Genomic DNA, 15,155 nt, shown 5'->3' with positions numbered 1-15,155 from the left:
TTGTTGTAAATATCTGCTTTAAATAAATTGATGTCACGTGTAGTAAAGGATTATACAGTTAGCAATATTTTTACTGTAGTCGCTGTACAGGATTTCAGGTTCAACTTGGACCTCAAGTCGGCACGGGTTCCCGTTATTTTATTGCAATAAAACTTTTTTCTCATGTTTCTGAGGGGAAAAGGAAAAAATTTGGAGGGTAATGCGTATTCGATTTCACAAATATTTTTTTCGCCATTATATCTTGGGACACCCTAATATACATATATATACATATATATATATATATATATATATATATATATATATATATATATATATATATATATATATATATATATATATATATTAGGGTGGTCCTTATTTTCGAAGTTGCAGATATTTTACGCGACGCCCCCTCAGTTTGTTCCATTATACAAATAAATGATCCATACAAAATTTTAAGTCAATCCATGAATATTAACACGTGCCCCTAGGGCTCCCCCTTTTTTGAGTTTTAAAGAAAAAATTGCAGATTTTCTCATTTTTATGTAAAAATATTCCTTGGTTTCATATTTAGAGTAATTTTGAACCTCAATAGATGTTGCTACTTCCAGACCAACCATTCTCTCACTTTCAGTCTGTAAAATTTTACTTATTACATAGGGTACACCAATGGCCTTGGGACAGGCATACCGCTATTCGCGCTCGTTTCAAACCAAGCGGCAGGGGAACATTTCTTTCCACCAAGATGGACACAAGGGATTCTAAAGGCCATTAATGAATGGCCTAGGCCATTAATGAATAATTTTTTGACAACAGCAAATTGCCTCCTCCAAGCTTTGGGGGTGTTGATTTAGAAAATTTTCTGTGTATGTAATAGGTGTGGCAAATAGGGTCATTAGTTTTCCATGCTATAAATATAAGTAATGACAATTATATTTTAATTTTCTGTTCTTTAGTTATATACTTAACTGTTTATGCATTCTTATAATTTAAATTTTGAAAAATCCTCGATTACCCTACCATAAAAATAAACTCTATTTTCCATATCTAAAATGTAAAATAAAAAAAATTCCAGATCGGAATAATGTAAAAATCTATACTTTAAACTGTCTATTTCAGTACATAGTCTTTTATTATTATCAAATTCCTCTTGCAATTCACAAGATTTAGAAACCGAATTGGGTATCTATCCTAACCTGTTGAACCTTTTTTCTATATCTGGTCTACCACAACGCTAAAAAGCTGGACAACTATTGAGATCTCCACGCATTTCATCAATGTTTGACAAATGCCATATTAGGGACAAAGATGCTGCTCATTTATTAACAGCCTATGTAGATGCAGTAAATTTAAATCGAAATAACCGTATGATCAATCGTACATCCCTTAAGAGAGCAAGAGAAAATCTTCGAGAGGTAAAATCAGATTTCATGAATTTAAATTTAGCTTTTTTAGTTATTCCCTGGGATACAAAGCTACATTCAGATATAACTGGAAAAAAACGCCGATAGGCTTACTATGATAGCTTCAGGTTCCAATGTTGCATAAGCGGATTTTGGACGAAAATTTTGGGGGTGCAACAATAACAGTGATCTGGGACGTGAGGGTTTTCAACAAGGCAGTGGCGAAATCAGAAAATAATTTTAGGCCAGGGCGCACTTTTAAGTCTAAAAAACGAGATGTAAACCATATTTAGTAACGTTATGAGATCAGCAGTTCTTAACATTTCAAACTGCAGAAAAAGTTTTAAACAAAAGTCGATGTTGTTAGAAGCAAGGGGCGAATCCAGCTTCTGGTTTGAAAGGGGATTCACGCATCAGAAAAAATTTGCAATCGCAGTTTTGAAAACGCAGTTTGAGAGTTTTTGGTGATATTTTAGGGGAAAGAATGATACGTGGGGTTCCAAGGCTGTTTTTAGAAATTTAAGTCTTATAAATGTGATCATAATCCATATTTATAGTTTGGGTTAGGAATGACACTCACGGACTGACCCCAATCGATTTTTTGAAAAACAGATAGAAATATATGTCCCCCCCCCCCCACCACCACTACCTCTTTATAATTTTTATAATTGAAGTTCCAAAAACGCTAGGGTGGACAGTTTTTGATGCTGTTCCCGGACGATGGTCCCGAAGCTCTCCCCTGGAAAATTTTCGAAATTGAAGGCCTAAAAATGAAGTACTTATGCAATACTCCATGGTACTAAAAAGAGGATTTCAAAGGCTACTGTCCCAAAAGATTCTCCTACTTATCACGAAATAGTATAGTTTTCAAAACCAAAATATTAATAATCTTTGATAATAATTAGAGAATGGGGGTGGGAGGCCCTTGTTCGAATATTTTCCAAAATTAAAATCTTAAACACATGAGTGGAAGGCCATATTTTGTAATGTTAGGGAAACTGCCGTTTTCCAAAACTGAAGCTCCGAAAACGCAATTTTCAACCATTTTCGATGTTTTTAGGTGATCATAGGATCTTCCTTGGAAATGTTGCGAAATTGAAGCCCAAAATACGAAATTTAAGGTACTTCGTAATATCATTGGCAAGAGAGAGGGCATCGGGGGGGGGGGGGGAATTGAGGACTAATAGAAAAAATGAAAACGAAATTGAAAGAATGAAAAAATGAAAAAAAAAGGAGGGGAGGGGGAGTATGAAAGAAAGAGGATTGTGCGAGGAGGAGGGGGGGGGGGAGATACAAACAATTCTCTGTCAATAATCTGAAGCTGTTGAAAAAGTTAAAGGTCAATATTTCTCTTTTTGAAATAAATTAAGGTTTTTCCCCAATATTATTTATTTTTTTCTTATTTTAAAATAACTGCATTTTCCTAAAATGAGATCTTTTCTTCGCTTCAATATTGAAAAATATATTTTTTAAAAACATCAACAAAGCATTCTGTGGGAAGAGTCACCAGTATTGTGCCCCATCCCCCCCTGAATGCACCACTGCAGCAAGAATTCCGGGAGTCCTGCTTCAAATTTTTTTGAAAATTTACCGGGAATTTGTTGGTTTTTAGTTGAGAATTCGGAGTAGATTTTATTAATTAAGTTTGTTGCAATTTTGTCATGTATTTTTTTTTTTTTTTTTGGACTTGATTATCTATAGTTGTTTCAAAGTAGAAGAATTCGTATTGATATACCAATAAATACACTAACAGAGCAAAACAATTATCTATACTTTAACACAGCATTAGTATAGCAGCTATGAATTTTTTTTACCTAGCTGCGCTTCTGAGTGACGAATACTGCATTATTTTTTTTTTAAAACCCAGCCAAAAGTTTTGGGGGTGCGACGCACCCCCTGGCACCCCCGTAAATCCACCTATGCAATGTTGAACAGCTACTCAGAATTTCTGAGATATTTTTTCAGTTGTATATGATATCTTAGATGATTGCTCTTTATTGCTAACTGTTCAAGCTGTAGTGTTTTATACAGCGGCTTACAACACCGGCTGTATAAATTGTGCATGTAATTTTTTAGAGCAAAAGCTGAACGGTGCGTATTGCGATATTGCATTTGTATTGATATCATCATGCAAATGAAACCGTACTGTAGAGTGTCTTTAAAGATATTCTTGCCTTTCTTAGTTCTAGATTCGATATTCCATTATTTAAGCGCTTCAAAATTCAAAAATTCACATAAAACTTAAATTCTAAAAGAAGAATTTGATGACCTATTATTGTTCATAGAAAGCAGAATTAGGAAATATTACAGAGAATTCTCATAACGCGTAATTATATTTCTTGGTGAAGTCTTCCCTCCTACAGCGATATGTTTTCGGCAACCTGGAGCTTATATTTGACCCAGAGGGATGGTAAAAGGAATTTCTTGTTTGAAAATTTATATATTTAGGAAGCAATTTAAATTGACACTACATGAAGAGATTGCTCGTAAATGCTGTTTTACAGTTAAATGTTGTATGAAGATATAGTTTTTCGCAGCAACCCATTCTTGGCCTTTTAAATTAATATGCCTAGTGTCTAAAAAACCTGCAGCTTACAAAATGATGACATACATGCAGCAGAAGCAGTGATTGAAAAATTCATAAATCACTTAGGGGATGAACTAGTAGCTTTGTCCGTATTGGATGAAGGAATTAACTTTGAAGATAGGAAAAAACTTCTTCAAAAAAATGCTTGTTGAATAGGAAGACGTGTCTGATGACTGTATAAAAAATTTCAAATAACAGTAGATGATCTGGAATACTTTTTTAGTAAAGATCTTCCTCTTTATAGAATCAAATACAAGTCAATAAACCTGTTTGATAAGTTACATACACCAAAAGATGTTTTCCTATTTGATCCTGAATCATGGCAAAATGAAGGAAGCTATTTAAAAGGAAGAGATATCGTTAAAATGCTGAAAGTTGTGAATGATAAAACTGAAAGAGAAGCACAATTAATCGAAGAATTTCACAATCAATTTACCAAACATGAGTCACAAAAGCAGTTTAGGATTGTACAGACACTCCAAGACTATCGGAAAAGAATGCACACGATTGAGATACAATGAGAAAAGCGTACGATTAAGGTCAGGTTTCTAAAGCAATATTTCATTCTTATTTAATGTAAAATCTTTGGACGATATGAATTAATTAAAAAGATTAATTTTAGTGCTACCTCGCTGTAAAAAATATTTTGCAAACCTAGGAGAAACGATATACTGGGTCTTAAGTAAAAACTCGAAGATTTGTGAGAAAATTATCAAAAGTGTTAAAGTTCAACGTCCTAGGGGTACGTGTTATTATTGACCGATCGAGTTCAAATTTTGCACCGATTACTTTTTATTATAGTGTCACAAAACTAGGGGGCGTCACTTGTTGAATTCCGAAAAAAAAAAATTACCCATATAAATAAGGACAACCCTAATATATATATACAGTCGACTCCCGCTACAACGCGATCCGACTTACGCGAAATGGCTATAACGCTATTTTTTCTCCTATGAAGAATTTTATTCCTAACGCGAATTCTTCACCCGCAACATGAAAAATTTCCGAAGGGAATCGCGGTTTTTTCGTGAATGAACCTTCATCCCTTTGGCATCGCCGAGGGCAGAAGTTCCCACACCGTACTAGTCTAAACATCGCTTATACAAATAACTACTCCTCATTTTCCATTTGTTTTTTTCATTCTACATGGGAAAGTTGATAAAATATAATGACACCTAAGAACGCTGTTTCATTTAAAGTTTGTGAAGATAGAAGGAAAAAGAGAAAGTTTCAACAACTATAGTGCATTTTTTTTTCTTACTACATAATGTACGCACCGTAGTGGTTTATTTTAAGTCTTCCTTTCCCATTAATCATTGATTTTGTGCATCGTAGCAGTTTTTTATGTTAAATAAAACGGGTTTTTTTAAAAATACAATAAATAAAAATTCAATTTTTTGTTTAAGAAACAGTAATGTATAGTTAAGAAATTGTTTTTAACAGTTTAAGGTGGTGTTTACAAGTGTCTTTAATCGTATGGGTATGTTCATAAAAGTTTTTACATATACCCTTTTCCACAACGCGAAATTTCAACTTACGCGAAGGGTCTTGGAACGCATCCCTCGCGTAAGTCGGGACTCGACTGTGTATATATATATATATATATATATATATATATATATATATATATATATATATATATATATATATATATATATATATATATATATATATATATATATATATATATATATATATATAATAAAAGTGAAAAATACTGAAAAGACCACACCAAGAGCCCATAGATGCGCAACGCAGCAAAACTAAAAAGCCAAGTAAATATAAAATTAAGCAAACAGAATTACAAATATTAAACAAATTATAAATAACAAAAGATGATAAAAAGGAAAAATTCAAACAGCTATTAAGTAGGAATAGATAAAGAGTGAATCCAGAGCTCATCAGCCGTGGAGGATTCATTAATTATGGTCAAAAGACCAAAATTTTAACTATAAACTAGAAGAGAATGTTTAAGCTCCAGTACATGTAATATAGAGTAACAATGGGCAAACGCACCACTTGCTAAGCTAAAAACAATAAACTAGAGCTCAAACCTAAAACTAAAAGCAGGGGGTTTCGCCTCGACTAATTAGGAAAACAAGTTCCGATAATTAGCCTTCCACGGGACAGTACCTGCCTATAACAAAATTGTCTTACCTTGAAATCCACGTAAACAAAATCAAATCCATTGTTCAACCTGATAAAAAAAACCTTTCCATTTGTCAACAAAACATAAAAACATATCCAGAAATCAGTCCATAGACATACCGAGTCGCCTGTTTCGCTCGACTGTCCCGTGGAAGGCTAATTATCGGAACTTGTTTTCCTAATTAGTCGAGGCGAAACCCCCTGCTTTTAGTTTTAGGTTTGAGCTCTAGTTTATTGTTTTTAGCTTAGCAAGTGGTGCGTTTGCCCATTGTTACTCTATATTACATGTACTGGAGCTTAAACATTCTCTTCTAGTTTATAGTTAAAATTTTGGTCTTTTGACCATAATTAATGAATCCTCCACGGCTGATGAGCTCTGGATTCACTCTTTATCTATTCCTACTTAATAGCTGTTTGCATTTTTCCTTTTTATCATCTTTTGTTATTTATAATTTGTTTAATATTTGTAATTCTGTTTGCTTAATTTTATATACATATATATACATATATATATATATATATATATATATGTGGCGAATTTCATTAAAATCGGCCGAACGGTCTAGGCGCTATGTGCGTCACAGACATCCAGACAGACTTTCAGCTTTATTGTTAGTGAAGATAAAGCCAAGGAAATTGCCATTTTTGGAGGTTTGCCAGTAAGATTAGTATACAGCATCTAGCATAAGTTAGCAATATTTTAGATACGTGTTTCGAGGATACAGGGAACCCCTTTTTCAATCCAAGAAGATGTAAGCTTATTACAGGCAGAGCCTGATTACCGCAGGGGCACGTGGGCACAGATTATATTTCGGGGGATCCCAAAATCCACTTAATTTATCATGCTAATTAAAAATAAGTAATGATTTTACTCAACTTTTGAAAATGCCATGACAAGGAAAAAATCTATTTGTTGATAAAAATTCCCCTTAAAGTTTGATCTCTTTGCAAATTAGAAAACCACTCAAAGTTTAGTCCGTATTTACTATTGAAAGTTATATCATAGATAATTTTGATATTTACGGTTTATTCCAACGGTCAAAGTTTAACCATGTCTTATATATTTATCGTTTTCTAAGTCTCTTCTACTTTTTAAAGGTATACCTATAATATATTGTTATATGAGCTACCACCAAATTTAGTATTATAATTTATTGTGATATAAGGTACAGTAAAACCTGTAAAGTTGACCACCCTTGTAGTTGATCACCTGTCTAAGTTATCCGCTATTTTTAGGAACAGAGTTAGATCTATATCATATAATTTAACCTCTATAAGTTGACCACTAAAGTACCACAAGTAGTCTACTTACACAGGTTTCACTGTACCACCAAATTTAGTATAGTTGTATCCGCAAGTATCGAAATATTTTATAGCTTCATTATATAGAATAAGCGGGTATGAGGGACACAAAATGAATTTCGTGCCCATTGCCTTCAAAAATTTTAGTCGGGTCCTAAGGGTACCCTGAAATAGAAATGTGCCCCATGACCAAATGATCAGGCTATGATACAGACGAAGGGGAGAGGTCTTGGTTTCATGAACCCCCTCTCTTCTCTAAGTGCTCAGATATTGCTTAAAAGCTGTATTTTTGGGACTTACATTTTTGAAAATTTGCTTCAATCCGTCTTTTTGGGCCAGAAAATTTAACTATGACCCTCCCTTCCGCTAATGACCCCCTCTAAAACCAGAGACGCCCTTGGTATATCAATGTAAAGACTCATTTCCCAAATAATATGAAAAGTTTTATTGAACAGTTTATTATTCAAATACTCATTTGTGTCAAACGGTTTGCGAATGTTTTGGTATCTTTTATTGTTGTAGTGTTACGACATTTGACAAAGTCTATTGTTAACTCAAGAACTTACATATACATAATGGGACAACACCAACGGGGTAAGGTTACAAATGTGCCATTTTTATACAAATATATACTTTACCACACAGGCTACCGTGTCGGCCCAAAGGTAATCATTTACTACTTACAAATGGTTCTAAATACTATTTGAAGGCAAATACGTCTCCTATTTATACACTCTTAAAAATACGCTGAGATCTTTCCAATTTATTTTTTGTTTTAATGACTGCTCTTATCTAGCAAAGTGATCTTGAATTGGCACTTGGTGTGCTGCTGGTTATAAATTTCTTCATGTCCCAGGTGCTAGTTGACTTAAACCCCATGTTTTCCTTCTTCGTTCAACAAACGTCTCTTTTATTTGTAGACTTGTTATTTTCCTTTTTCAACACATTGATGCAGACATTCTTTTACTGTTTACGCTGTGAAAGTGAAATTTGTTCCTTACCTTATGACACAAGTGAAGAGTTATCGCGAAAAACTCAAATTGGTTGCTTTGATATCTGTTTTGACCATCATCGCATTTTTATTACTGTTACCAATTAACTCCGTGTTTAAAATCTTCGCCAACTTTTTCTATAAATGCTGCGATCTGAGCTTCTTGTGACGTTCAATTTGCTTTAACAAAACTCTTTTGTTTGTTCTTGGCAGCGATATTGTGGACACTTTCTGAGACTTAAACTGCAGCACAAATATACCAATGCAATCAAGAGTGGCGCAATGTTTATGAGTCGTCGAGCATAACATTGCTTTCTTATCGAGAGTAATTATAGTTGCGTCAGACATATCTGACTAATTTTTGCACCCTAAAAGATCATTAATGCAGGACACATTAAAAAAATCTGTAAAAAAATATTTTCATTAAATGTAGATGTGATCCTTGAATTGTAACATTAGTTTCTTCAATACACACAAAATTATAACAGCTGAGAAAGTGTTTTCTATTTTTTGAGTGTTTAAATCTTTTTAAGTAATGTTTTCAATTACAACTTTCAAAAATAAATTCGCTTTGGATTAACGGCAATTTTGGGGATCTACTTTATCTAGCAGTTCACTTTCCCGTCTACGCCAGCTTAACTGGATTATTACAAGAAGTTATGGTACAGGATATAATCACTTGTATTGTCCTTGTCAATAAAGACTTTCACTATTTATTCTTTTGTCGTTTTTTAACTTTAGTTTACTCAGTAGCTTTTCTGGTGGGGTTTCTGATTATTCATTTCTGTATTTCTCTCTGGCTCTCTGGTTGGTTTCGTGTTTCCTAATTAAAACTTTGTACACATAATTTTGACTCGCCCTGGGTATTATTGTTCAAAAATATTACCGTCAATTACTTTTTTTTTGGCAGAAACAAATTTGAATGTAGTAACTGGGTCATCAAAATTTTGCTGATCATTTTAAAAACAGACTGATCAGCATTTCAGAACTTCATAAAAAAAAAAAAAAAAAAACATTTTTGGATACGACCGCTTAGAACTGTTATAGAGGATTAATATTACTTCACTATTTCTAAAAATATTCGATTTCTTCTTGTTAGTTTGGTAAAAGTAATTGAATCCTATATTTTGAAAAGGTAACATCTCCATTTTTTAATGAAAAAAAGTCCTATCTATGCACCTACCCTTATTTCAGAGGAAGAGGGAGCGTCCATCAGCTTAAATAAAATAATAGAATGATTTTATTACAAATTATTACACAATACAATGCAATAATTGTATTCGTAATTATTGCGAATGCGAAAATGACGACCAGCAACAGGCTCTGGGGTCTAGTCAGTTTGGGTTTTAAATTAAACTATGACCTGGAAGGAGAGAGAGTTGACTGTAACCATCTATCCCGATTTTTGAGGTTGCGTCTCAAATTTTTTGAGGTTTTCAATTCATAATCTCGTTAGAATCCTATGACATACCCAATTTTCTGAAGAAAAAATCAGTTTTTGGGATGCCGCCCTCCAAATCGAATTTTTTCAGAAAATCCGATTAAAGGGACTCGCGGAGAGAGGCGATTCTACAGCAGTAAAATGACTTGTTTCTGAAATCCAAACTGTGATATTTAGACATTTGTTACTGATTAATTTTTTTCCTTTTCAATGTTATGAGTACAAATTACATTTATATCTAGTAATAAAAATAATTATTAAATAAAAACAAAAAACCTGACTGCGTAAAAACCAAAAAAACTAAAAAGAAAAATGTATAAGCCCAGTAGGTTAGAATGCTATTAAGTACTACTGAATAACTGCACCATTGAAATAGTTTTATATTCGTACACAGATAAGACATATCATAAATTCAAAAACAGAATAGAAGGATCAACAGTCGGGGCTCATTCAAATTTTACGGGGATCCTTGGTTCAAAAAGGAATGGGCCCCGACTGTTGATCCTTCTATTCTGTTTTTGAATTTATGATATGTCTTATCTGTGTACGAATATAAAACTATTTCAATGGTGCAGTTATTCAGTAGTACTTAATAGCATTCTAAACTACTGGGCTTATACATTTTTCTTTTTAGTTTTTTTGGTTTTTACGCAGTCGAGTTTTTTTGTTTTTATTTAATAATTATTTTTATTTTACACTTTTTAGTTAATTTTCATTGACTTAGTCATTATGATTGTAAAACTCGCAATCTTGTCATTTCATTGAGAGAGTTTGTATCGTGAGGTTTATTAAGTAACTTGCGGTGATTTAAACTACAGATAATTAGTCTCTCTAGGGACCTAACTCGGCTTAAAGTTATATGTGCTTGACGTTTAGCAAAAATGCGAGAACTAAGTCAACCACAGCACAGCTATATAAACAGCCTGTATAACTCATTTTGACGCGAGCTAGCAAACATCGTCAGTCAAATCTTTCTCGCAAAACTAAAAAAGCCTGTCGCGAAAGTACACGTAGCTAAACTCAGTCCCCTGAATCACGACAAAAACAAATGAGGGGGAAGTACATCCCGAGCGAGGGTGGAAGTCCAACCCACCGCCTCAAATGTGAGAAGCAATCGCTTAGACCACTCCGCCACTGAGGCCCCAATTAGTAGACGCTAGTAAACAAAAAATTCAGGCATTGAAAGCTACCTGCATTTGCCTCATGCTGTGTCGCACGCAGGAAGTGATCGACACAGCGACTGCGTGCGACACGATCCCGAACTAACAAAATAGCAACTGGTTGTTGATATGGAGAATTTTAATTACTGTCATGTGTTTAGTGACACTCCCAAGGTTAATACAAATCGATTGACGTAAGAATTACCAAATTCCTTTGCGTCGCGCACGCGCAGTCGGGTAAAAACTACTTTTGACTGTCATTAAGTTGAAAATTACTGAACAATGCATTACAAAGTTTAGATTTTCAGCAATCAGACAATTTTCAAGCTTTTAAAACACATCATTTAAAAATTCAGTTTCAATTTGTGACTGAATTAACATAGTAAAAATGAATTTGAACGAGGATATAAAATGGTATGTATTTTTATACAAAATACTGTAACAAAAATTCACGAATGAATTACACTTCGATCTAACCATTTCGAACTTTTATTATAGGTACTGCTGGCCACGTTAAAAAATACGGAAATGTATTTTGCCATCAAAGCACTCAAAAAGGACGTTCTTCTTGAAGATGATGATATTGAAAGTGCCATGATCGAAAAAAAAATTTTAATTCGTGGCACAAAACATCCTTACATGTGTAAACTTTATTGCTCTTTTCAATCTGAGGTTAGGCAGTGAAGTATTTCTGTTATTACCATCAATAAATTTTAAAAGACATCTTGAATGTAAAATTACTTTTTTCTTTCAATTGCAGAGCTATCTCTTTTTTGTTATGGAATATCTCAATGGTGGGGACTTAATGTTCCACATAAACGCTGGTCGCTTCGATTTGAGGAGAACTATGTAAGTATAAGTGCATAATTTTAAAATGTTATATACACTCAGAAATATTTAAAATAGTGCCCCAAGAAGGAAACATTGGATTGAAGCGAAACTTAATCTGCAGAATGATGTAGGAGAGAGATACACTTGATCCCGAAATCTAGGCAATTAAACAAATACAGTGCTACTTCAATAGCGCGTTGAACCCCCTTTTTGCTGCAACACAAGCCGCAACACGGCCCGGCATTGGGCTAATTAAACGTATGATGTTATCATAAGGCAGATGGACCCACACATTTTGAGCAGCCACTTCTAAATCTTGCACAGAGTAGCACGGCGGCATCTGGCGCTTCAGCTGATCCCATACATGCTCTATAGGTTGGGGGAGCGAGCTGGCCATGGAAGAGTCTCAAAAGTACCTAAGAAGTCTTGAGCAACTCTAGCTGTATGCGGCTGAGCATTATCTTGCTGGAAAATTGCCCCTGGGAGACCATTCAGGAACTGTCCTAAATGTAATTGCAGAATTTCATTAACGTAACGCTGATCCTTTAAGGTTCCAAGTGGACCTTAACACAACAAGAGTGGACCGGCTATCATAGGCTATGCCCCCCAGATTATTATACCCGTGGTGCGGGCATTGTATCGTACGATAAAGTGGGTGGAATGGTACTTTTCACTAGAGCGCCTCCACACCCATGCTCGGTTATCATCTGACCCCAAAATGAACCAGGATTCATCACTGAACACCACCTTTTGCCAGTCAATGACATCCCACATCGCTCTGGCTTCGCACCATTGTAGACAGAGTTGCCTATGTTTTGATGTTAAAGGGAGTACACGAAAAGGACGCTTGGACTGCAGATTCACTTCCGCTAGACGTCTAGAAATGGTTCGGAGAACAACTGCTATCCCTGCGTCTGCTTGTATGGTGGAACGAGTCATTGGGATCCACTAGCGCTTGCCGGACGATGATCCTTCGATCCTCTCTCCTCCTCGTCTTCCTGGTCGCTCCAGACCCGGGTTTTCGCCCTTAAGTACCATTTCGTGTCCACTGCCTCCAACAATTTCTAACGGAACACTTCGAACGATCCACCTGGGCAGCAACACGGCTCGTCGACCAGCCCGCAATTTTCATGCCGATGATCAAACCGCTCTCACATTTGCTTAAGCCCTGGTTTCCAAGGAGCGAATCGTCGATCTTCGACGTCGCTCCTCGCCGCACAGTGGAGTATTTGACTGAAAATCCTGGCCAAAACTAGTTTGAAATTTTCACTCTTCTGAAGGCGACCCCCTTATGTGCGTTTGTGCGCTGTATGGCGAAGCTATCCCACTTATAGACACGAAACTTGATATACAAGTTGTCTGAAATGTCTGATGTTACAATTTGAAACTCGATTTTTTAAATTTGAATTAGAAAATGGAATATTCAATATTTTGTCCACGGTTTAGACTTTTGCATGTTTACGACCGTAAAAACGATCTTAGTAAACGTAGAAAAAAAACCAATGCATCACTAGATAGGAAAAATAATTTCCTTCAAGAATATGGTTTGTTTGAAGTTCTATCGTAATTAATTGAATTTCTACGAATTTACAAAGGGAGGTCACTTTTTCGACTCTTTTCAATTATTCAATCAATGTAAACTAAAATTCCTGCATCCGATATTCGAATAATGTTATGGCTCTGAAACTTTTCAAGGAAATAATATAAACACCTTACCTTCATTTACAGTTAAAACGGTAAAGTTATGTTGTTTCACTGTTTTTTAATGAATTTTTTTTCAATGAGTTGAAATAAAAATTTTCAATAATTTTCACTCGATCTGAAATGGTACCACATTTGACTGCTTGCCAAATAATGCTTAGACAAGTTGGTTAAAAAATCCTTGTATTTTGTACAAAACACTAATTTGAAACCTAAAAAATAATCAATTTTATTCTTTTCGTTTGGTTTCAAACATTAAAACCCTGTTTTAATCATGCACAAAAAGAATTGGAGACAAGGGTTTCGGGGTTCTAAAGAACTTTTTTTCTATTGCAAAAAAAAAAAAAAAATAAATTAAATAAAACTAGGATGTTATAACTGTAAAAACACTCAAAAATGGATATTTAAAAGCTCTTGTTTTTTAATTGTATATATTGTACATATACCCGTACCTTGGGTCGATCCTGAGTTATACTTAGCGTGATGTGTCCTGCTAAAAATTGTACGAACAAAAACTTGGAACTAAAATTTAATATAACTTCAATTTCACAATGAGTAGGTAAAATGTCTTAAATAGCTCGCTAGCGTTAGGAGACGATTACAATTGTTTCCTAACGCTAGCGAGTGTGTGTGGGGGGGGGGGGGGTTCATCGTAATGCTACGTATAAGAGGGAAAAGACTCCCCTCCCCCGGCACATTATTTGCAGCATGATGTGAAAAAAATATAAATATTTATTAATTTTATCTAAAATCTATCTCAATTTTAAGGAAGAGCAAATTTTCTTAGCGAGATCACAAAATAATTTAATTTATTAACTCATTAACGTACATGAGAAAATTAACATAATTGAACTCAAACACATGTTTTAGGGGTGCAATGAATCTCTTTTGCGATGCATAAAGGTGAGCATTTCGAAGTTAATTGGATGGTTCTCATTCCATAGCTTACATCTTTATACATTGATGAAGCGGTTTCTCGTAACCCTGAAACTCGTGTCTGAAATTTTATTGTTGTTTGTGCTCTCAAATGTGTCGATCTTTTCATTCAGTAGTACTTATGATAACTTTTTACAAATTTATTAAATCTTTGTAGGTAAATTCAGTTTAAAATCATGACTTGTCACAAAAAGATCGGATTTTGCACTTTAAAAAAAAAAAATCATTAAAAAAAAAGGGCAGTTGTAGGCGGAAGATTTTTTTTTTTTTTTTGCTGAAATTAGCACTAGAGACTTAGCCAAATATGATGCAACTTTCAAAACAGCCCGACCATGCCCGACACCCATTTAAAAAGCTTTCTCTAGTTATAAATTAAGGCGAAAAGCCTTTAAAAATCTCCTGTACCAAGTTTTTTATATTTTTTTCACAAAAAGAAAATAAAAATATTTACTTTGATTTGTAATTAGCACAAAGCCCTGACATTTCTTCATCCCGTAAAATTGGTTTGGTTCAATTCCATTCATTTATAAAGCCACAAAAAAAAAAAAATCTACATTAAAACGTAATAATTAAGCTGAAACGTAACAAAACAGCGAAAATTCTTATAGAAATCTCATCTTTTACTGAGGCTATGAGCAATTGTACGTGACTCAAGTTTCCGAAACAGGTGCCG

General features: G+C 34.4%; 1 protein-coding gene across 1 annotated transcript in view; it reads left to right on the top strand.

The window, feature by feature from the left end:
* LOC129231853 (putative protein kinase C delta type homolog) overlaps positions 1-15,155 on the top strand; it is a 176,576-nt gene that overhangs the window by 119,852 nt on the left and 41,569 nt on the right. The window contains exons 9-10 of the mRNA XM_054866235.1: positions 11,513-11,686; positions 11,775-11,863. Of these exons, the coding sequence (XP_054722210.1) occupies positions 11,513-11,686; positions 11,775-11,863 (263 nt within the window). The remainder of the gene's footprint in view (positions 1-11,512; positions 11,687-11,774; positions 11,864-15,155) is intronic.

This window comes from Uloborus diversus, chromosome 10 (genome assembly GCF_026930045.1).
Source record: "Uloborus diversus isolate 005 chromosome 10, Udiv.v.3.1, whole genome shotgun sequence".
In the NCBI taxonomy this organism is placed as follows: Eukaryota; Metazoa; Arthropoda; class Arachnida; order Araneae; family Uloboridae; genus Uloborus; species Uloborus diversus.
This window is presented reverse-complemented; position numbering and strand designations above follow the sequence as displayed.